Source organism: Oncorhynchus mykiss, chromosome 2 (genome assembly GCF_013265735.2).
Source record: "Oncorhynchus mykiss isolate Arlee chromosome 2, USDA_OmykA_1.1, whole genome shotgun sequence".
Lineage (NCBI taxonomy): Eukaryota > Metazoa > Chordata > Actinopteri > Salmoniformes > Salmonidae > Oncorhynchus > Oncorhynchus mykiss.
Window position 1 is genome coordinate 60,251,098 of NC_048566.1, and position 22,902 is coordinate 60,273,999.

Below are 22,902 nucleotides of genomic sequence, written 5' to 3' on the forward strand. Positions count from 1 at the left end.
TCATTTGTACAGTTCTTTATATAAAACCTAACAGGACTACTTATTTGTCTGAGAGTGAGGCGGATATACGCAGTGCCTTTAGAAAGTATTCCCACCCCTTGACTTTTTCCACATTTTGTTGTGTTACAAAGTGGGATTAAAATGGATTTAATTGTCATTTTTTTGTCAACAATCTACACAAAATACTATAATGTGAAAGTGGAAGAAAAATTCAAACTTTTTTATTTTTATTAATGGAAAATTAAATGTTTAATAAAATGTATATTGATTAGATAAGTATTCAACCCCCTGAGCCAATACATGTTAGAATCACCTTTCACAGTAGTTACAGCTGTGAGTCTTTTTGGGTAAGTCTATAAGTTTTTGCACACCTGGATTATCCAATATTTGCCCATTATTCTTTAAAAAATGATTCAAGCTCTGCCAAGTTGGTTATTGATCATTACTAGACAGCCATTTTCAAGTCTTGCCATAGATTTTAAAGACAATTTAACTCAAAACTGTAACTTGACCACTCAGGAACATTCAATGTCGTCTTTCTTTCTTGATGTCTATAGTATTCTCTCTGGTATGCAATCTGGTTTCCGCTCAGGTTATGGATGTGTCCCTTGATTCTAAGCAATGTTGTGCTGCTATCTTTATTGACTTGGCAAAAGCTTTTGATACGGTAGACCATTCCATTCTCGTGGGCCGGCTAAGGAGTATTGGTGTATCTGAGGGTTTTTGGCCTGGTTTGCTAACTACCGCTCTCAGAGTGCAGTGTATGAAGTCAGAACATCTGCTATCTCAGCCACTGCCTGTCATCAAGGGTGTACCCCAAGGCTCGATCCTAGGCCCCACGCTCTTCTCAATTTACATCAACAACATAGCTCAGGCAGTAGGAGGCTCTCTCATCCATTTATACCCTCTACAACACAGCTTTCTTTAGTGTCTACAAGCTTTCTCTGCCCTTGTTCTGAACACCTCCAAAACAAAGGTCATGTGGTTTGGTAAGAAGAATGCCCCTCTCCCCACAGGTGTGTTTTTACTATTTCTGAGGGTTTAGAGCTTGAGGTAGTCACCTCATACAAGTACTTGGGGGTATGGCTAGACGGTACACTGTCATTCTTGCTCCTCTATCATAATCACTCCTCTTTCACCCCAGCTGCCAAACTAACCCTGATTCAGATGACCATCCTACCCATGATAGATAACAGAGACGTAATTTATAGATTGGCAGGTAATGCTGCTCTCGAGCGGCTAGATGTTCTTTACCAATCAACCATCAGATTTGCCACCAATGCTCCTTATAGGACACATCACTGCACTCACTATATTCTTCTGTAAACTGGTCCTCTCTGTATACCTGTCACAAGACTCACTGGTTGATGCTTATTTATAAACCTCTTAGGCTTCACTCCTCCCTATCTGAGATATCTACTGCAGCCCTCATCCTCCACATACAACACCCGTTCTGACAGTCACATTCTGTTAAAGGTCCCCAAAGCACACACATCCCTGGGTCTCGTCTTTTCAGTTTGCTGCTGCTAGTGACTGAAACGAGCTGCAACAAACACTCAAACTGGACAGTTTTATCTCAATCTCTTCATTCAAAGACTCAATCATGGACACTCTGACAGTTGTGGCTGCTTTGCATGATGTATTGTTGTCTCTACCTTCTTGCCCTTTGTGCTGTTGTCTGTGCCCAACAGTGTTTGTACCATGTTTTGTGCTGCTACCATGTTGTGCTGCTGCCATGTTGTGTTGCTATCATGTTGTTGTCATGTTGTGTTGCTACCATGATGTGGTATGTGTTGCTGCCTTGCTATGTTGTTGTCTTAGGTCTCTCTTTATGTAGTGTTGTGTTGTCTCTTTTGTCGTGATGTGTTTTGTCCTATATTTTTATTTATTTTTATTTTTAGTCCCAGCCCCCGTCCCCGCAAGAGGTCTTTTGCCTTTTGGTAGGCTGTCGTTGTAAATAAGAATTTGTTCTTAACTGATTTGTCTTGTTAAATTTAAAAAAATAAGAAATTGTAAGCAACCCCAGTGTATATTTGGCCTTCTGTTTTAGGTAATTGTCCCTCTGAAAGGTGAATTTGTCTCCCACTGACTGTGAAAGGCAGACTACACCAAGTTTTCCTCTAGGATTTTTGCTTAGCTCTATTCTGTTAATTTTTATCCTAAAAAACTCCCTACTCCTTGCCGATGACAAGCATGCCCATAACATGATACAGCCACCATCATGCTTGAAAATATGAAGAATAGGGGCGACGCACAATTGGCCTAGCGTCGCCCGGGTTAGGGAGGGCTTGGTCGGTAGGGGTGTCCTTGTCTCATCGCGCACCAGCGACTCCTGTGGCGGGCTGGGCGCAGTGTACGCTAGCCAAGGTGGCCAGGTGCACGGTGTTTCCTCCGGCGCATTGGTGCGGCTGGCTTCCGGGTTGGATGTGCGCTGTGTTAAAGAAGCAGCGGCTTGGTTGGTTGTGTATCGGAGGACGCATGACTTTCAACCTTCGTCTCTCCCGAGCCCGTACGGGAGTTGTAGCGATGAGACAAGATAGTAGCTACTACACAATTGGTTCCCACGAAATTGGGGAGAAAAAAAAGGGGTAAAATTAAAAAAAAAAAATTAAAAAAAAGAAAATATGAAGAATGGTACTCATTGATGTGTTGTGTTGGATTTTCCCCAAACATAACACTTTGTATTCAGGAAAAAAATAATAATAATTGTCGCATTTTTTGCAGTAACTCTTTAGTGCCTTATGGCAAACAGGACAAATGTTTTTTTTTTTTTCACTCTGTCAAATTAGGTTAGTATTGTGGAATAACGACAACGTTGTTGAGCCATCCCCTATTTTCTCCTATCACAGCCATTAAACTTTGGATGCAGTGATTACAAACATGGCCAAAGGTATGTGGACACCTGCTTGTCAAACATCTAATTCCAAAGTCGTGGGCATTAAAATGAAGTTGATCCCCCCCCCCCCCCCCCCCTTTGCTGCTATAACAGCCTCCACTCTTCTGGGAAGGCTTTCCACTAGATGTTAGAACGTTGCTGCAGGGACTTGCTTCCATTCAGACACAAGAGCATTAGTAAGGTTGGGCACTGATGTTAGGCGATATGGCCTGGCTCGCATTAAGATTTCCCTTCACTGGAACTATGTGGCCTAGCACGAACCATGAAAAAGCAACCCCAGACCATTATTCCTCCTCCACCAAACTTTACAGTTGGCACTATGCATTCGAGCAGGTAGCGTTCTCTTGGCATCCGTCAAACCCAGATTCGTCCGAATAGAATGCCAGATGGTGGAGCGTGATTCATTAGTCCAGAGAAAGTGTTTCAATGGAAGGAGCTTTACATCACTCCAGACAACGCTTGGCATTGCGCATGGTGATCTTAAGCTTGTGTGTGGCTGCCTTATTAACCTTTATTTAACTAGGCAAGTCAGTTAAGAACAAATTCTTATTTACAATGACGGCCTACCATAAGGCAAAAGGCCTCCTAAGGGGACAGGGGTCTGGGATTTAAAAAAATAAAATAACTGTAGGACAAAACACACATCACAACAAGAGAGAGCTAACACTCCATAAAGAGAAACCTTAGACAACAACATAAAACAAGGCAGCAACACATGACAGCACGGCATGGTAGCAACACAACATGACAACAACATGGTAGCAACACAACATGGTAGCAGCACAAAAACATGGTACAAACATTATTGGGCACAGTCAACAGCACAAAGGTCAAGAAGATAGAGACAACAATACATCATACAAAGCAGCCACAACTGCCAGTAAGAGTGTCCATGATTGAGTCTTTGAATGAAGAGATTGAGATAAAACTGTCCAGTTCGAGTGTTTGTTGCAGCTCGTTCCAGCTGTATGTGGCCTACCACTTCGCGGCTGAGCCGTTGCTCCTCCTAGACATTTCCACTTTACATTAAGAGCACTTACAGTTGACTGGGGCATCTCTAGCAGGGCATACATTTGGCGAACTTTGTTGGAAAGGTGGCATCCTATGACGGTGCCATGTTGAAAGTCACTGAGCTCTTCAGTAAGGCCATTCTACAGTTTGTCTATGGAGGTTGTGTCACACCCTGATCTGTTTTACCTGTCTTGTGCTTGTCTCCACCCCATCCAGCTGTCACCCATCTTCCCCATTATCCCCACTTCCGCATTTATACCTGTGTTCTCTGTCTGTCTGTGCCAGTTCATCTTATTTTGTCAGGTCAACCCGTGTGTTACTCTGTGCGCCTGCTTTTACCTTTTCTCTGTTTTTTGCTAGTCCTCCCGGTTTTGACCCTTGCCTGCCTCGACTCTGAACCCGCCTGTCTGACCATACTGCCTGCCCTGACCTCAAGCCTGTCTGCCTCTGTACCTCCTGGACTCTGACCTTGTTATGATCTCTTGCCTGCCCCTTGGATACGAATAAATATCAGAGACTCGAACCATCTGCCTCCCGCGTCTGCGTCTGGATCTCGCCCTGTGCCCTATAGTACAAAGTGGCCATGACAGACCCAACAGACTTGGACCAGCTCTGCCACGCTGTCTCCCTGCATGAAGCCACCATTGGGAGACGTGACCCTGCGTCCGTGCATTGACTACCGGGGCCTTAATGACATAACGGTCAAGAACCTCTCCAGGGGGCTACCATCTTCTCCAAGCTGGACCTTCGGATAACCTACCACCTGGTTCAGATATGCGAAGGGGATGAGTGGAAGACAGCCTTCAACACTGCCAGGGGACATTATGCAAAGCTGGTCATGCCGTTTGGACTCACCATGACCCCGCGGTCATCCAGGACCTGGTAAATGATGTGCTCCGGGACATGTTAAATTGTTTCATGTTTGTCTACCTCGACGGCATTCTGTTTTTTTTCCGTTCTGCCCAAGAACACGTCCTCCATGTTCGACAAGTCCTTCAGCTCCTCCTGGAGAACCAGTTATTTGTGAAAGCAGAGAAATGCGAGTTCCACCGCTCTACCCTCTCCTTTCTGGGATATGTCATCGCTGAAGGAAATGTCCAGATGGACCCGGAAAAGGTGAAACCTGGGGTTTGCCCATTCCTACTGCCGTTTCATTCGAGGCTACAGCATCCTGGCGGCCCCCCTCTCGGCACTCACCTCTCCCAAGGTACCGTTCACATGGTCCCCAGCAGTTGAAAGAGCCTTGGTGGACCTGAAGCATTGGTTCACTACAGCCCCCATCCTCACCCATTCGGACCTATCCCGTCAGTTTGTGGTTGAGGTCAATGCTTCTGACGTTGGAGTGGGGGCTATCCTGTCCCAGCGATCCGTCCAGGACCAAAAGCTCCATCCCTGTGCCTTCCTATCCTATCGTCTCAACTCTACAAAAATAAACTATGACATGGGTAACCGAGAACTCCTGGCGATCAAGATGGCACTGGAGGAGTGGAGACACTGGTTGGAGGGAGCAGAACATCCGTTTTTGGTTTGGACCGACCACAAAAATTTGGAATATCTCCGCACAGCCCAGCTCCTTAACTCCAGGCAGGCCCGGTGGCCTCTGTTATTCACCAGGTTTAACTTCAACATCTCCTATCGCCCATGGTCCAGGAATGTTAAACCTGATGCCCTCTCTCGCGTTTCTGGTGGTCCACAATGGTTCCTGACACCTCTGCCTTCTTCGCCGCATGCACCGTTTGTGCTCAGGATAAGACTCCGTGGCCCCTTCCGGCCTCCTTCAGCCACTACCTGTCCCTGATTCCATATCTCCCTGGACTTTGTCACTGGGCTCCCTCCATCTGATGGCAACATCGTCATTCTGATGGTAGTGGATCGGTTTTCCAAGGCCGCCAATTTCATCCCTCTCCCCAAACTACCCTCTGCCAAAGAGACGGCCCAGCTCATGGTGCAGCACGTCTTCAGGATCCACGGACCCCCGGTGGACATGGGGTCCTCCGACCGGGGTCCTCAGTTCTCGCCTCAGTTCTGGAAGGCGTTCTGCACCCTTATTGGGTCGTCGGCCAGCTTGTCCTCCGGATTCCATCCCTAATCCAACGGCCAGTCGGAGTGAGCAAACGAAGACCTGGAAACAACCTTAAGATGCCTCGTCTTGACCAACCTCACTACCTGGAGCCGACAACTTGTCTGGGTGGAGTATGCCCGGAACACTCTTCCCTGTTCAGCCACAGGACTCACCCATTTCGAGTGGTCCATGGGGTATCAGCCTCCGCTCTTCCCAGAACAAGAGCAGGAAGTCAACATACCCTCGGCCCAGAAGTTCTTCCGCTGCTGGCCTCGTACCTGGAGAAGAGCTCGGGCAGCGCTTCTCAAGACCAACTCCAGGTATCGCCGACAAGCGGACTGCCGCCGGACTCCAACTACTCGCTATCGCATTGGACAGAGGGTATGGCTATCCACATGGGACCTGCCCCTTCGGGTGGAGTTGCGCAAACTTTCCTCCATTTCATTAGTCCTTTCCCCATCTCTAGAGTGCTTAGTTCCACTGCTGTTCATCTTTTGTTACCCTGTACCCTCCGTATCCACGTTCCATGTGTCTAGGATTAAGCCCGTGTCTCACAGCCCTTTGTCTTCTGTTTCCAGGCACACCCCTCCACCTGTGTCATCGATCGCCATCCCGCATTCACGGTTAGACGTCTCCTGAGTGTTTGACCATGGCGCAGGGGTTTCCAGTACCTGGTTGACTGGGAGGGTTATGGCCTGGAGGACAGGTGCTGGGTCCCCGCTAGAGACATCCTGAACCCAGCCCTCATCGCCGACTTGCACCCCGGTCAACCAGGTATGCGCCCAGGTAGGACATCAGGTGGCGCCCCTAGAGAGGGGGGGGGGGGGGGCGGGGTGTACTGTCACACCCTGATCTGTTTCACCTGTCCTTGTGCTTGTCTCCACCCCCTCCAAGTGTCACCCATTTTCCCCTGGTAATTTACACCTGTGTTCTCTGTCTGTCTATGCCTGTTCGTCTTGTTTTGTCAGGTCAACCAGTGTGTTACTCCGTGCTCCTGCTTTTTCCTTTTCTCTGTTTTTTGCTAGTCCTCCCGGTTTTGACTCTTGCCTGCCTTGACTCTGAACCCGCCTGCCTGATCATACTGCCTGCCCTGACCTCGAGCCTGCCTGCCTCTCTTTACCTCCTGGACTCTGACCTTATGATCTTTTGCCTGTCCACAACCATTCTCTTGCCTGCCCCTTGGTTCGAGTCTCTGATATTTATTAATATCCATCTGCCTCTGCCTCCTGTGTCTGCATCTGGGTCTTGCCCTGTGCCCTTGTAGATTGCATGGCTATGTGCTCGATTGTATCGAGCACAGGTGGGCAACAGGTGTGGGTGAAATAGCCAAATCCACTCATTTGAAGGGCTGTTCCAAAAGCTGGGCCTAAAATAGTGCATAAGAGATCAACATTATTGTTGGTCTGATGTGATTAATAAGAAGCATCTAGATGCTGCACTTCCAATTATTGATAAACATGCACCTGTTAAGAAACTAACTGTTAAGGCCCCATGGTTGATGAGGAATTGAAAAACGGTATGGTTGAAAGATGAGGTAAAAGGAGTGGTTAATAAGTCTGGCTGCACATCTGACTTACTGCAAATCGAGAAATTATGTGACTAAACGCAACAAAAAGCAGAAGAAACTATTATGAAGCCAAGATCAATTATATAAAGTAATTTTTGTAAGTATTGGGGAGTAACTGAAATGTTGTTGATTCATCCTCAGTTATCTCTTATCACAGCCATTAAACTCTGTAACTGTTTACAGCGGTTTCCTTCCTCTCCGGTAACTGAGTTAGGAAGGGCGTCTGTATCTTTGTAGTGACTGGGTATATTGATACCTCATCCAAAGTGAAATTAGTAACTGCACTATGCTCAAATGGATATTCAATGTCAGCTATTATTTTTTCTTTCTTTTTTAGCAATAGGCGCCATTCTTTACGAACTGTTGGAAAACCTTCCTGGTCTTTGTGGTTGAATCTGTGCTTGAAATTCACTGCCCGACTGGGGTTCAGACAAGGGGTATTCATTTAAAAAGCATGTTAAACACTAGAATTGCACACAGAGAGTCCATACAACCTATGTGACATGTCATGCACATTTTTACTCTTTAATTTATTTAGGCTTGCAATAACAAAAGGTCGAATACTTTTCATTTTTAATATGTAAACATTTATAAAAACATACTTCCACTGTGACATTATGGGGTAATGTGTGTAGATCAGTGAACACAACATCTACATTTAATCTATTTTAAATTCAGGCTGTAACACAACAAAATGTGGAAAATTTCAAGGGGTGTGAATACTTTCTGAAGGCACTTTTGCAACAAAATATTATTATTTGTCTCTCTGAAATGAAACCATTAAGCAGTGGTGTAAAGTATCTCATGCTGTGATTAGATGGGGAAAAAAATACCAATCTCTTCCATAAGTTCTTTAAAGCTCGACTTCGCGAAATGACGTTGCCACGAGCAACACCACAGATATTGAGATGAGTGAGATGCAAGACTTCGCTCTCACACAGTCACAGATAGTATCTGCGCAGGTGCATGGGTTCGCATCATGCTGTTCACAGCGTTGTAGCCAGGGCACCAAAGCAGCGGAGAAGTTGCGCCTTGCGCTTCAATGCTCTTTGTTGTTGCGGAACTTGATCCAAATGCTGTTTATTTTCTGCATCTATGTTATATCGCTGTCTACCTTTTAAACAATAAAAGCTAATTTACCAAAATTTCTGAAAATGTATATATAGCATTTTGGAATGGAACTTTAATTGTTTTCACCCATTTCTATTGTTTTAGGCCTACATGTCTATTTAACCAACCCCCTAATATATTCTTGTAATTATCTCATAAAAGCTCAAGTCTAGGTATCTTATTTTAATTCAATAAATTAAATATTGAAAAATAAATGGCATTGCACATCTAACTGTTAATATCCACACTATCCTCTTCTCAATAATATCCTCACTATCATCAGTATCCTCTTCTCATTAATGTCCTCACTATCTTCTTCTCATGAATATCTTCACTGTCCTCACTATCCTCTTCTCATTAATGTCCTCACTATCCTCTTCTTGTGAATATCTTCACTGTCCTCACTATCCTCTTCTCATTAATGTCCTCACTATCCACATTCTCATTAATGTTCTCACTATCCTCTTCTCATTAATATCCTCACTATCCTCTTCTCGTTAATATCTTCACTGTCATCACTATCCGGCAGGGTAGCCTAGTGGTTAGAGCGTTGGACTAGTAACCGGAAGGTTGCGAGTTCAAACCCCCGAGCTGACAAGGTACAAATCTGTCGTTCTGCCCCTGAACAGGCAGTTAACCCACTGTTCCCAGGCCGTCATTGAAAATAAGAATTTGTTCTTAACTGACTTGCCTGGTTAAATAAAGGTAAAATAAAATAAAAAAAAATCCTCTTCTCATTAATCTCCTCACTGGCCTCACTATCCTTTTCTCATTAATATCCTCACTGTCCTCACTATCCTCTTCTCATTAATATCCTCACTGTCCTCACTATCCTCTTCTCATTAATATCCTCACTGTCCTCACTATCCTCTTCTCATTAATATCCTCACTGTCCTCACTATCCTCTTCTCATTAATATCCTCACTGTCTTCACTATCCTCTTCTCATTAATATCCTCACTATCCTCAATATCCTCTTCTCATTATGATGCCAAATCATTCTTAAGTAGCCTATCTAAAAAATGAATGTGTAACTCATTTAAGTTACTTTGTTGATTTTTTGGACGTGATTTGGACATGATTTGGAAAATTAGAATTTGGGTACCATTCACTTGCATTGGACTGCGGGGGCAGTTTACCCCCCAGCACACTCACCTTAAATGTTACTGCTTTATTAAAAACTGCATTTTTTTTGTATCTCTAAACAAGTGGATTATGTATCTTTAGTCTCCCCTAATGGTAGACATATCTATAAAAAGTTTAGAGGTCTAATTTAAGTAGATGATATACTGTACATAACTTTTTCTAATAGGCAAAATATTAGATCAACTTCCCTCAGAATCGTTTTGTTAGAGTGACTTAAAAAAGAGCCAAATTTGATTTGTGCAAGAGTAGTGGCAACCAGGGAAAGAGTTGAAAATGGTTTCTGTGAGAATGACAGGGAGGGGTGCTAGTTACACCACATTACCCTATCTCACATGACACAAAATAAGGTGTTGTTGAGTTTGTATTTTCAAACGAAATGCAAGTGAAGAGGAGAAACAGCATCAGGCAACCTCGTCCACGGTCCAGCCAAAGATTTTTTATAGCTAGCTGTGGTCCAGCTGTCTGTCTGTGTCGCCACAAGCATAACGTCGTTCTGCTGTGGAGTTAACCAATCAGGATATCCCCTTATTAATTACTGACAGCATGTAATTACTAAGTAGTTAATGGTCGGTTACTGACTTGATGATTGAAGCAGTGTTATAATTTACACAGTGTGAAGGCTTAAGTCTAGCCTACATCCAATGTTTTGTTTCGTTTTGTTCGCCAGAAAGATTAATAAAAACTATTTAGGCTACACTGTATGAATAGGCATATAAGCAATATGTTATGGGTTAATTTTCAAAATAAACCTCATAGGAGGCTACTGAAGGAGTTTAGCCTAGTCTTTTTTTCTTTTTTTGAATTAGGCGTATTTGCCGTCCGCAGAATTTTCACAACATAAACGATTCTTTCGCATATTAAAGAAATGAATGCATGCAGTTAAGCCTTTTTATTTTTGGCTTTTAGTACATAGACCTAACCTTAAATTTTATTGGTGAAATATCAGTATTTTTTTTTTTTTTAGCATTTCTTCAATTAACTTTTAGCCTAATAGGAAAAGTAAATAATACCTAATAATACTATTTATAATAATACATATGCATTGATTGAGATTAAAAATAGGCCTAACTAAATAATAATAATAATAAATATTATAAATAGGAATTATTATTATTATTATGCATCACTGTTAATCCCTTGAGCTGCGTCATTTACTACAATCACTGTGTTGGTTACCTAAATGATCCTTGCAATAGAAGTGAGCTGTATCGCATTCTCTTCATGCCATAGTCTCAGAATTGAAGGAAAATAAAAAGTCCGGGGGGAAAAGAAAACACAAGGGATTAACGCCAGTTTTATACCAATACTTTGTAATTATATGAGATTTTAATGTCAATCAAGTGATTACAAATCATTTTAATTACGTGAAAGATGTTTAGGTCTGAATCCTTAGCACCGCATCAATGAATAGCAAGCCAAGCCATATGGGTTTCAGTCAGGTCTCCAAAATGTTTAACTGAAAGAAATTCGAGCAGCACAAGAAAGCACCCCGCTGATTCTCTTTAAAAGGCTTTAGATTATAGGCTATTTGACACCAAACAGATAGCATTTTGACCACCAATTTGATTTGTTTCACGCAATAAACTTGAAATATCGTCACCTATTAATTTCGACAATCCGTATCATATAATATATTGAATAATAATTACTCCAATAGTTATGTTATAATAATAATAATAATAATAATAATAATAATAATGTAGTGTTGCTATTAGTGCTACTTCAATTAGAAGAAAAAAGAACGCCAACATATCTCTTTATTCTATTACGTGACATTGCTTCTTCATTCATTTCTCGGTATCCGATATTTTTTTTATTTCAATTGGAAGAGATCAAACAGTGTAAACAGTCTAAATAAAAATTGCTGTAACGGAACGCAGACAGTTTCAATCAATGCGCATATTTACCTTGTTCATTGACAGGATTGTCATTGAGCATTCTTCTAGATATACCCAGATGAAACGTTCCACGTTATTACCAATATGACTTCAACAAGAACAGTGGACAAGCTTTCATTACTGTACATTCGCTAGAGAAGTTGTTGCTCGGATACATACACCTCTCCTGACTGCGCAAACCTATAGTCCTTGAGGCACATATGGAGCTCATCGTGCACACCTCCGCAGTCCCACCGGCTTTGGGTTTACTTGAGCTTCCTCGTGTATGGCAGACTGATAAAAAAAAATGAATAGCTCTACTTTAATTAACTTAGTGTTTTATGAAAATACTGTAGCCTATATTGGATTTTATACAGTAGCCTAAATGTAAAGGCCCACCTTAAGATAAGCTTTTTATCAAAATGTATCCACTAGAATTCAGATTAGATTGTAATGTGTTCTGCATAGTGTTTTTTTTTTGTTGTTGGATTACTATAGAGACAATTATAATTGTTAATTCGGTTAAAAACGCAATGAGTATAAAGGTAGCGTCATGTGTCTGACCAATTTTAAAATATTGGCCTAGGACTAGGTCCTAATAGCTGAGTTATAGTATAGTAAAGAGGATTTATACATCTACTGCTTTGTACATTTTTATAAATAACAGTTCATCTTTAATATGAGCATAATACACATTCGTAAAACCAATGCCTATATTAGTTAGAATTGTTGCATGCTTAAAATATCATGCACCAATTAAGATATCAAATTCTGATATGTCAAATGCTGACATCCTCTGACCCCACAGAGCGCCTGTCTTGTGCGATTTCAAATGATGTCACACGAAACCACAAGGGGAACTCAGATTTGCCAAAAGCTTTACAGTTATACAAGACTCCGGCCACCAAAGAACAGCTCCTTTGCGACGCGGGTAAGACCAACGTTATCGTAGCAGTAGCCTAGTAGATGGGCCACAAGTGGAGAATTGATGGAAGAGAATTGAGCAATTATCTACTTTACTTTTTCTTCTTGGGCGGTGACTATTGGTGAGGTCTTGGCTGCGTTATTGACTCAACACGCCTTATTGAGCAGTCGTGCTAGACATAAGTGCTGGTTTTCCGGAATCAACGCAAGCGAGAACAGTGAGGGGGCTCTCGTCGACTCCGAGTGTGCCGAATGATGTCCTTTCTGTCGGGGCAGTGAGAAGGAATCAAAGGTATCTACAAAAGGACCACCAACGCCTGCTTTTCAAAGGTGTTGTTTTGAGAGTTATGGACAGTGCGCTCTACCACTCAGCGGGAATTTTCGGCACCCCCTCGGCTTCTAGAAACTTGACTGCGGGCGGAAACATGATCACCTCCACCAAGCCTCTCGCTTTTTCGATCGAACGGATTATGGCCAGGACGCCCGAGCCAAAGTCGATACCTTTCCCCAACCTGTTCCATCACACTCCGGTGGGCAAAGCGGACCCGAAGCAGGCGCTCAACATGACTTCATCATCACTGCATTGCATGATACCATTAGTGCCATTGGCATACGAACCGGGTCATAAACTAAATATGAATGGATTAGATACGAGTCACTTTGACGCTTCCTCGTATAATTCAAATGAGTTGGTCAGCATTGGTTTGAACTATAAGAACGAACAACCAGATCTGAGCTCGTCGGTGGGACAATACAAACTTTTTCGACCACGGGTGGTAAACCAGTCATCTTTTCATGCCATGGGAGCTGTGTGCTACCTGAACTGCGGGCAGAGTGCATGCCCACCCCCAGCCAGCATCGTAAACATCCACCCCATGGCCTCCTACTTTCTCAACACTCCACTGCAGCATGCACGCCAGAGAGCTTTCCTCGCGGAGAAAAATAAAGTGTCTCACTGTGCAGACAGATACGCATCCGGAGTTAAAGACATTTCCCAAACTCAACTCCATCACTACATGAAAGAGAGCGCACAGATTATATCGGACAAACTATTCAAGGGCTCTTCCAAATTGAACAGTGGTTGCCCAAGCGGCAAACCCAAAGTATTCACCTGCGAGGTTTGCGGAAAGGTAAGACCATCCATTTCGTACATTTGGTGGTCTTTTCCTTTGCAGGCCTGCTTGATAATTTCAAATCGTTCATGTTTGAATCATAATATCTGTATTTTCTATTCACAGGTGTTCAACGCCCACTACAATTTAACGCGCCATATGCCCGTGCACACTGGAGCGAGACCATTCATCTGCAAAGTATGCGGCAAGGGATTTCGACAAGCAAGCACCCTTTGTCGCCACAAAATTATTCATACTCAGGTATTCTATTCAATCATCTTAATCATACCCAAAGCCATTCCCATGTTCTATGTTGTTTAAGCGAGGCTATATGAAAACCACAACATGGAACTAGGCCTGCATTATCGGTAAATTTGATTTAACAACGCATCAATGCCATTATTGTATTTTAGGCTAAAATATGAATATTTTTGCCTGATGTTGAACATCTCAACGTTCACTTGTTTAACAGTAGGCTATAGGCTATAGTCTAGTTTATTATATGCCTATATATAAGCAATTGTACTGTATGCCTACAGCTTTAGTTGGAACCCAAATAAAATTAGATTTCTAAAATCACATTCATTTGTTCATGTGCCCTTCACAGGAAAAGCCTCATAAATGCAACCAATGTGGAAAAGCGTTCAACCGGAGTTCAACTCTTAACACTCACACACGAATCCATGCAGGTTACAAACCCTTCGTCTGTGAGTTCTGCGGCAAAGGATTTCACCAAAAAGGTTATAAAGAATGTTCATGTTAAGTGTTCTGGATTACATGATTGGAAATGTGCCTTGTTATGACCATTACTCGATTTGTTCAAATAAAGTAGCCTAAATACATGGAATAATTTGCAATATTTGGATATGAGATTATTATTTATTTTGATTTGAGAAGAAAATCTAGATTGCTTTCAGAACTGAATTTACGTTGCTCAATTAAACTCAGATTACATGTACAATGTACGACTCAATTTATGATTTGGATTCAAACGGAATTGACTGATAACTGTGGCTCTGATTCTTCACAATATTGTTGACATCAATTTTCTTTATTTTTTTTTATCTTCAAGGTAATTACAAGAACCACAAATTGACGCACAGCGGGGAGAAACAGTTCAAATGCAACATCTGTAACAAGGCCTTCCACCAAGTGTACAACCTGACGTTCCACATGCACACGCACAATGACAAGAAGCCCTTCACGTGCCCGACTTGCGGCAAGGGATTCTGTAGGAACTTTGACCTGAAAAAGCACATGCGAAAACTACACGATCTCTCTGGATCCCAATCCCCTGCCACTCTCACCACAGGCGAAACTGACTAAAAAGCTCAGAGGCTAAAATGCCAACCATGCGCCTTTACGCACACTGATTTGCCCAAATCTGGAATTACGCATGCGAGTTTAGACCGCGCAAAGATGCTGTGGACTATTCTATTAGTACATATTTTCCTTGAATTTGACATTATAATGTCACTATACTGTTGTTTTAAATCTCAGGATTACTGTAAAATGTCGATATTTATTTGAAACTTTATAGGCTAATAATTTAAGAGAATAATTGAAGACTGTACAAATTATGTTTTGCTGTGATAAGTGTGGTAGCCTACCCCATTTTATATGATGCCCTTGATAAAGTTACAAGATTTTCCAACACTTGTGTATATGCAAAGTTTTGCAGGAAACGAGTGTCTTTGACACAACCTATAGGCTATGTTTTTAAACAGGTGCACAAACTCAATCATTTAAGTTATGAAAATAAAATAATGACAATAAAATGAAACTCTGTACATGTCATATTGTGTCCGATATCCTATTTGACTGACATGATTAAGAAAAGGAGTTCCATTATTTAGAAAGTGATGAACATAGCCTAGGCCAAAATATTGCATGATGGTGAGAGGAAATATTCGGGTTAATAATAACAGTAGTAGTATTAGTAGTAATAATAATATCCTAATATAACTTTACTGTTATTATTGTCATCATCATAGGCCTACGATTGTTGTAGTGATAATTAGGTCTATATCATCTATATGGAGGATAATCAGTGCCACTTTAAAAATGACATGCTAAATTGGAATATCAAAATGACAAATGCATTTCTATTTTCATATCAGTGTGCATGATTCGTGTCACAATGAATTGCCGTGTTAACATGACAATCGAAAATGCTAAATGAAAATGCTAAATGGTACATCGAAAATGGAAAATGGTAAACAGAAAATTCTAAATGTAATGCTCAAAGTGAAATGGAAAGTGCTTGTTTTTATTTTTCAACTGCCCAATGTACAATTTTCTCTTTTCATTTTCAAAGTGTATGCAAATTGTTTCCTGGAGGCTGAACCACGAGATCAACATGACTCCATCGTGCATTGCTACATCCTAGCTCTGTATATTGATTTTAGCGTAAACAACAGGGTTCAGACCCGATTACCTTTACACCAAAATAACATTTGGCATGCTAACCCAAAGCCTAGGCAATTTATCTTGGTGAGCCAATGCAATTTTTCTTGTCTCAGGCAAAGTTACTCAACATCAGACATCGTTACTCATCACAGGTGCTTGGTCACTGAACCACCTTTGTTACACAAGCAGCTACTTGACCACACCGCAGGCACACTTTGAAAGATAACAATAATCACAACACCATCACAAGACAGACTCCTCAGGCTCAGATGGGTCTCTGTGAAGGGGAGGAGGTCAAAGGATGCTGCATTGTAACTGAGGTTGTGACCACACATGCACGATTAGTATGTCTAACCGGAAAAAATACCGTTTCAATTTCACTTTACACATTGCATGTACAAGTTTTTTTCAATTTCCCAAATTTGTTTAGAATACATTTTTACCTGCCAATTTAAATGAGACATTTTCGATTTTCATTTTAACTTTGCAATTGATGTGGCATTAATCATACACACTAATATGAAAATATAAATGCGTTTATCATTAAAAAAAATCATAGTAAAGCTGGAATACTTAATTGAAACAATAATAAAGCGGTCATCCCGCCTCTGTTCGGGGGAAATGCTGAGGGATGGGCCTGGAGAAATGCAGTCTTCCGTGGCCATACCTCCAAAGTAACGTTGTTGTCATACCTCGTTTGGCGGCCAGGAGATTTTTGTATTAGACAGAATGGCTACAATGCTCCACTGGATTCCAGCAGCTACATTTTGACTGGATGTTTGAATTCAAGAACCCTACCCCCACATGCCTATGAAAGGTGTGCTGCATGTAATGTTCATCACTGCTTTCCTAGTAAATGATGGCATTACAACTGCTCTGCTTGAACACTACAAAACAAAAATAAGTTATGGCTATGGTCAGCTCTAGCCTTTTGGGGCCATAAGTGAGATTTTGGTTGGTGGCCACCCTCTTGATGACTGAGAGAAAAATGTAAGATTTAATGTTAATTTCATGAAACACATTTCGCCATGGGACATAGAGAAAATGTTGCAGTTTAAAGCACATTCTCTGCAGTTCTACACTTTTGCCACACAGAGAGAAAATGTAGCAATTTTATAACACATTTCATGCAATTCTGCTTATTTTATTTTGCCATGGGGCAGAGATACATTTTTGCAGTTTTAAAGCATGTTTTCTCCAGGCGGATAGAACATGGACATTTTATAACACATTTCATGGATTTTTACTAATTATGCCATGTGGCAGAGATAACTTTTTGCAATTTTAAAGGACATTTCCAGAAATTCGATCCATTTGGCCATGGATTGGAGAAACATTTCACTCATGTCGCTTACGCCTGGAGCCAGCCAGCCCTGGTTATGGCATTCATTTATATTTATTTAACATTTATAGGCAAGTCAGTTAAAAACAAATTCTTATTTACAATGACGGCCTACACCTGCCAAACCCGGACGATGCTGGGCCAAATGTGCGCCACCCTATGGAACTCCCAATCACGGCTGGTTGTGATGCAGCCTGGATTCAAACCAGGGTGTCTGTAGTGACGCCTCTGGCACTGAGATGCAGTGTCTTAGACCACTGCGCCACTCGGGAGCCACTCGGGAGGGCGTGTCTACCTACAGGCTATAGTAAATGTTTAGTGTATCAAGTGTAGCCAGCAGTCTGTGATTTATTGATATTGAAAGTCACCACAAACCCGGCAGACATACACCTATTTTGATGGGGGTTTTAATCATTGATATTAACCCCGGATTGCTGAAGCTATGTATTTTGTTTCTCCGTCCAAGCAAGGCATTTGATTGGTTTGACGTGATTGGTTTGCAAAGCCCCTTTGTAGCTGCTTTCTTTAATGGACTTCACCAGGATTTTGCCAGGCTTTCCGAAAAGGGAAGCCTGGTTCTCGACGAGGCTAGGAGAAATGCTATCACACTCAAATTCATAGACAGAGCTATGGATGCAAGGGCCGACCATCCACAATAGCAACATTATAGATTTAACCATGTTTTGATATTTACATTTAGATTAGATTTAGATTTAACCATGTTTTGACATTTACATTTAGATTAGATTTAGATTTAGATTTAACCATGTTTTGACATTTACATTTACAATGTTTACAAACATTTGAAGTAAATCAAGCTTATGTTTTGGGTTCTGATGAGGTACAACAGTTGAACTAAGCTCATAAAGCATTTCTAAGTTATATTCTTCAAGATTCAAGGGTAGCCTATATATCATGTATTTGTAAATCCAAAAATGGATGTCGCAACTAACTAGCTTTAAGCATTTCATTTTCAAAGTGGCACTGATTACCCTCCATAAGGAGTTTATCATAATGGTGAGTTTTGAATGAAGCTAAAAACTTACATATCCTCCAGTGATGTAGGCTTACATGCAATGTAAGGGATGTAAGTTAGGCAAGCTATAAGTCTTTAGGACTCTTGTGGGCAGTTTTTTAGAAATACCAATACTTATATGCAACTGATCTTAAATGATCATAGGTTTTTCTTCAAACAGGATAGGCTATTCTTCAAATTGAAAATAATAATTTGGAATAAGGTGGTGAATTATTCAATTGGGACAATCAGTGAATGTGCCAATGTTTTTTTGTTTTTTTTTGGAGCTACATTTTTGGCAGAATTTGGTCGTGTTCCACTGCTTAGACGTTGCATGCATCAACCAACAGTTGCGTGCCACATCATTGACTGTGTCAAAAACTGACAGATTGCTATAACATATGATGTTGTTAGCTGAAAGGTAAAATACTTGTCCAGGCGTTGTAAGTTCTGGCAACATACAATCAATGGAACGCTACCTAATGGGCGTGTTTGAGTGGTAAGGCTAAAGCAACTGACTGTAGACGAAAGTCGAGCAGTGAAGTCGGTGGAGGTGCATCAGCGACAGCCGAAAGGCAGACACTAATGTGGTTTTCCAACAGCAAGGCTCCGATCAACATGGCAGTGTTTCCATCGTTTATTTATTTTTATATACAGTACCAGTCAAAACTTTGGACACACCTACTCATTCCAAGGTTTTTCTTTATTTTTACTATTTTCTACATTGAAGAATAGCGTAGACATCAAAACTATGAAATAACACATATGGAATCATGTAGTAACCAAAAAAGTGTTAAACAAATCAATTATAAAAAATATTTTGATTTGTTTTATACTTTTGTGGTTACTACATGATTCCATATGTGTTATTTCATAGTTTTGATGTTCCATATGTGTTATTTCTACAATGTCGAAAATAGTAAAAATAAAGAAAAACCCTTGAATGAGTAGGTGTGTCCAAAGTTTTGACTGGTACTGTATGTATATAGTGCCTTGCGAAAGTATTCGGCCCCCTTGAACTTTGCGATCTTTTGCCACATTTCAGGCTTCAAACATAAAGATATAAAACTGTATTTTTTTGTGAAGAATCAACAACAAGTGGGACACAATCATGAAGTGGAACGACATTTATTTGATATTTCAAACTTTTTTAACAAATCAAAAACTGAAAAATTGGGCGTGCAAAATTATTCAGCAAACTCTCTCCAGAAGTTCAGTGAGGATCTCTGAATGATCCAATGTTGACCTAAATGACTAATGACAATCCACCTGTGTGTAATCAAGTCTCCGTATAATTGTACCTGCACTGTGATAGTCTCAGAGGTCCGTTAAAAGCTCAGAGAGCATCATGAAGAACAAGGAACACACCAGGCAGGTCCGAGATACTGTTGTGAAGAAGTTTAAAGCCGGATTTGGATACAAAAATATTTCCCAAGCTTTAAACATCCCAAGGAGCACTGTGCAAGCGATAATATTGAAATGGAAGGAGTATCAGACCACTGCAAATCTACCAAGACCTGGCCGTCCCTCTAAACTTTCAGCTCATACAAGGAGAAGACTGATCAGAGATGCAGCCAAGAGGCCCATGATCACTCTGGATGAACTGCAGAGATCTACAGCTGAGGTGGGAGACTCTGTCCATAGGACAACAATCAGTCGTATATTGCACAAAGCTGGCCTTTATGGAAGAGTGGCAAGAAGAAAGCCATTTCTTAAAGATATCCATAAAGATATCCATAAAGTTTGCCACAAGCCACCTGGGAGACACACCAAACATGTGGAAGAAGGTGCTCTGGTCAGATGAAACCAACAATGCAAAATGTTATGTTTGGCGTAAAAGCAACACCCTGAACACACCATCCCCACTGTCAAACATGGTGGTGGCAGCATCATGGTTTGGGCCTGCTTTTCTTCAGCAGGGACAGGGAAGATGGTTAAAATTGATGGGAAGATGGATGGAGCCAAATACAGGACCATTCTGGAAGAAAACCTGATGGAGTCTGCAAAAGACCTGAGACTGGGACGGAGATTTGTCTTCCAACAAGACAATAATCCAAAACATAAAGCAAAATCTACAATGGAATGGTTCAAAAATAAACATATCCAGGTGTTAGAATGGCCAAATCAAAGTCCAGACCTGAATCCAATCGAGAATCTGTGGAAAGAACTGAAAACTGCTGTTCACAAATGCTCTCCATCCAACGTCACTGAGCTCGAGCTGTTTTTCCAGGAGGAATGGGGGAAAAAATTCAGTCTCTCGATGTGTAAAACTGATAGAGACATACCCCAAGCGACTTACAGCTGTAATCGCAGCAAAAGGTGGCGCTACAAAGTATTAACTTAAGGGGGCTGAATAATTTTGCACGCCCAATTTTTCAGTTTTTGATTTGTTCAAAAAGTTTGAAATATCCAATAAATGTCGTTCCACTTCATGATTGTGTCCCACTTGTTGTTGATTCTTCACAAAAAAATACAGTTTTATATCTTCATGTTTGAAGCCTGAAATGTGGCAAAAGGTCGCAAAGTTCAAGAGGGCCGAATACTTTCGCAAGGCTCTGTATATAGATAAAGCTAATGAAATTCAAAGTAAAAAATGTAACTTAATAAATTAAGGTAAAAGAAAATGTACCAATGGTATAGGAAACTAAAGGGTGTGCAATGTAACTCTCTATGTAAATTGGAAAATCTGCCGTTTCCAGCTGCAATAGTCATTTACAACATTAACAATGTCTACACTGTATTTCTGATTAATTTGATGTTATTTTAATGGGCAATTCTTTTTGCTTTTCTTTCGAAAATAAGGACATTTCTAAGTGACCCCAAACTTTTGAACGGTAGTGTTCACATGAGATGATTAATGCCAGACTAGTATTCTATTCCTTAAAGATGCCAGTGATTTATAGTCTGTGCCTATAGGCAGCAGCCTCTAATGTGCTAGTGATGGCTGTTTAACAGTCTGATGGCCTGAGATAGGAGCTGTTTTTCAGTCTCTCGGTCACAGCTTTGATCCACCTTCTGGAGGATAGCGGGGTGAACAGGCAGTGGCTCGGGTGGTTAATGTCCTTGATTATCTTTTTGGCCTTCCTGTGACATCGGGTGTTGTAGGAGTCCTGGAGGGGGGGTAGTTTGCCCCCAGTAATGTGTTGGGCAGACCACACCCCCCTCTGGAGAGCCTTCCGTTTGCCAGCGGTGATACAGCCCAACAGTATACTTTCAATTGTGCATCTGTAAAAGTTTTTGAGGGTTTTAGGTGACAAGCCACATTTCTTCAGCCTCCTGAAGTTGAAAAGGCTCTGTTGCGCCTTCTTCACCACACTGTCTGTGTGGGTAGTCCATTTCAGTTTGTCAGTGAAGTGTACGCCAAGAAAATTGAAGCTTTCCATCTTCTCCACTGCGGTCCCATAAATGTAGATAGGGGGTGCACCATCTGCTGTTTCCTGAAGTCACAATCATCACGTTTGTTTTGTTGATGTTGAGTGAGAGGTTGTTTTCCAGGCACCACACTGCCAGAGCCCTCACCTCCCCCTTTAGGCTGTCTCGTCATTGTTGGTAATCAAGCCTACTTCTGTTGTGTCGTATGCAAACTTGATGATTGAGTTGGAGGCGTGCTTGGCCACGCAGTCATGGGTGAACAGGGAGAACAGGAGGGGGCTGAGCACGTACCCTTCTGGGGCCCCAGTGTTGAGGATCAGCGGAGTGGAGGTGATGTTTCCTACCTTCACCATCCGGGGGTGGCCCGTCAGGAGGTCCAGGACCCAGTTGCACAGGTCCTCGAGCTCAATGATGAGCTTGGAGGGTACTTTGGTGTTGAATGCTGAGCTATAGTCAATAAACAGCATTCTTACAAAGGTATTCCTCTTGTCCAGATGGGATAGGTCAGTGTGCAGAATAATGGCGATAGCATCGTCTGTGGATCTATGGGTCTAGGGTGGCAGGTAAGGTAGAGGTGATATTATCCTTGACTCGTCTCTCAAAGCACTTCATGATGCCAGAGGTGAGTGCTACGTGGTGATAGTCATTAAGTTCAGTTACCTTTGCCTTCATGGGTACAGGAACAATGGTCGCCATCTTGAAGCATGTGGGGAAAGCAGACTGGGATAAGGAGAGATTGAATATGCCCGTAAACACACCAGCCAGCTGGTTTAAATGTTTTACTCACGTCGGCCACGGAGAAGGAGAGCCCACAGTCCTTGGTAACGGGCCACATTGTTGCCACTGTGTTATCCTCAAAGCGTGCAAAGAATGTGTTTAGCCTGTCCGGAAGCAAGAAGTCGGTCTCGGCAACGTGTCTGGTTTTCCTTTTGTAGTCTGTGATTGTCTGTAGTCCCTGCCACATCCGTCTCGTGTCTGAGTCGTTGAATTGCGGCTCCACTTTATCTCTATACGGACGTTTAGCTTGTTTGATTGGCTTGCAGAGTGAATAACTACACTG

The 22,902-nt window shown here is 41.8% G+C and overlaps 1 protein-coding gene across 1 annotated transcript; it reads left to right on the forward strand.

Annotated features, from left to right (window-relative positions):
- The first annotated feature begins 11,601 nt into the window (after positions 1-11,601).
- On the forward strand, positions 11,602-16,295 carry LOC110492825 (fez family zinc finger protein 1-like). The gene is made up of 4 exons (XM_021567308.2): positions 11,602-13,722; positions 13,831-13,965; positions 14,312-14,444; positions 14,777-16,295. The coding sequence occupies exons 1-4, from the start codon at positions 12,940-12,942 to the stop codon at positions 15,028-15,030; spliced, it is 1,305 nt and encodes a 434-aa protein (XP_021422983.1). The 5' UTR covers positions 11,602-12,939; the 3' UTR covers positions 15,031-16,295.
- Positions 16,296-22,902: the final 6,607 nt, after the last annotated feature.

Coding starts and splice junctions, on each gene's coding strand:
- LOC110492825 (XM_021567308.2), top strand. CDS start 12,940: ATGGACAGTGCGCTCTACCACTCAGCGGGAATTTTCGGCACCCCCTCG. Junction 13,723..13,830: donor CCTGCGAGGTTTGCGGAAAG/GTAAGACCATCC, acceptor TTCTATTCACAG/GTGTTCAACGCCCACTACAA. Junction 14,445..14,776: donor CAAAGGATTTCACCAAAAAG/GTTATAAAGAAT, acceptor TTTATCTTCAAG/GTAATTACAAGAACCACAAA.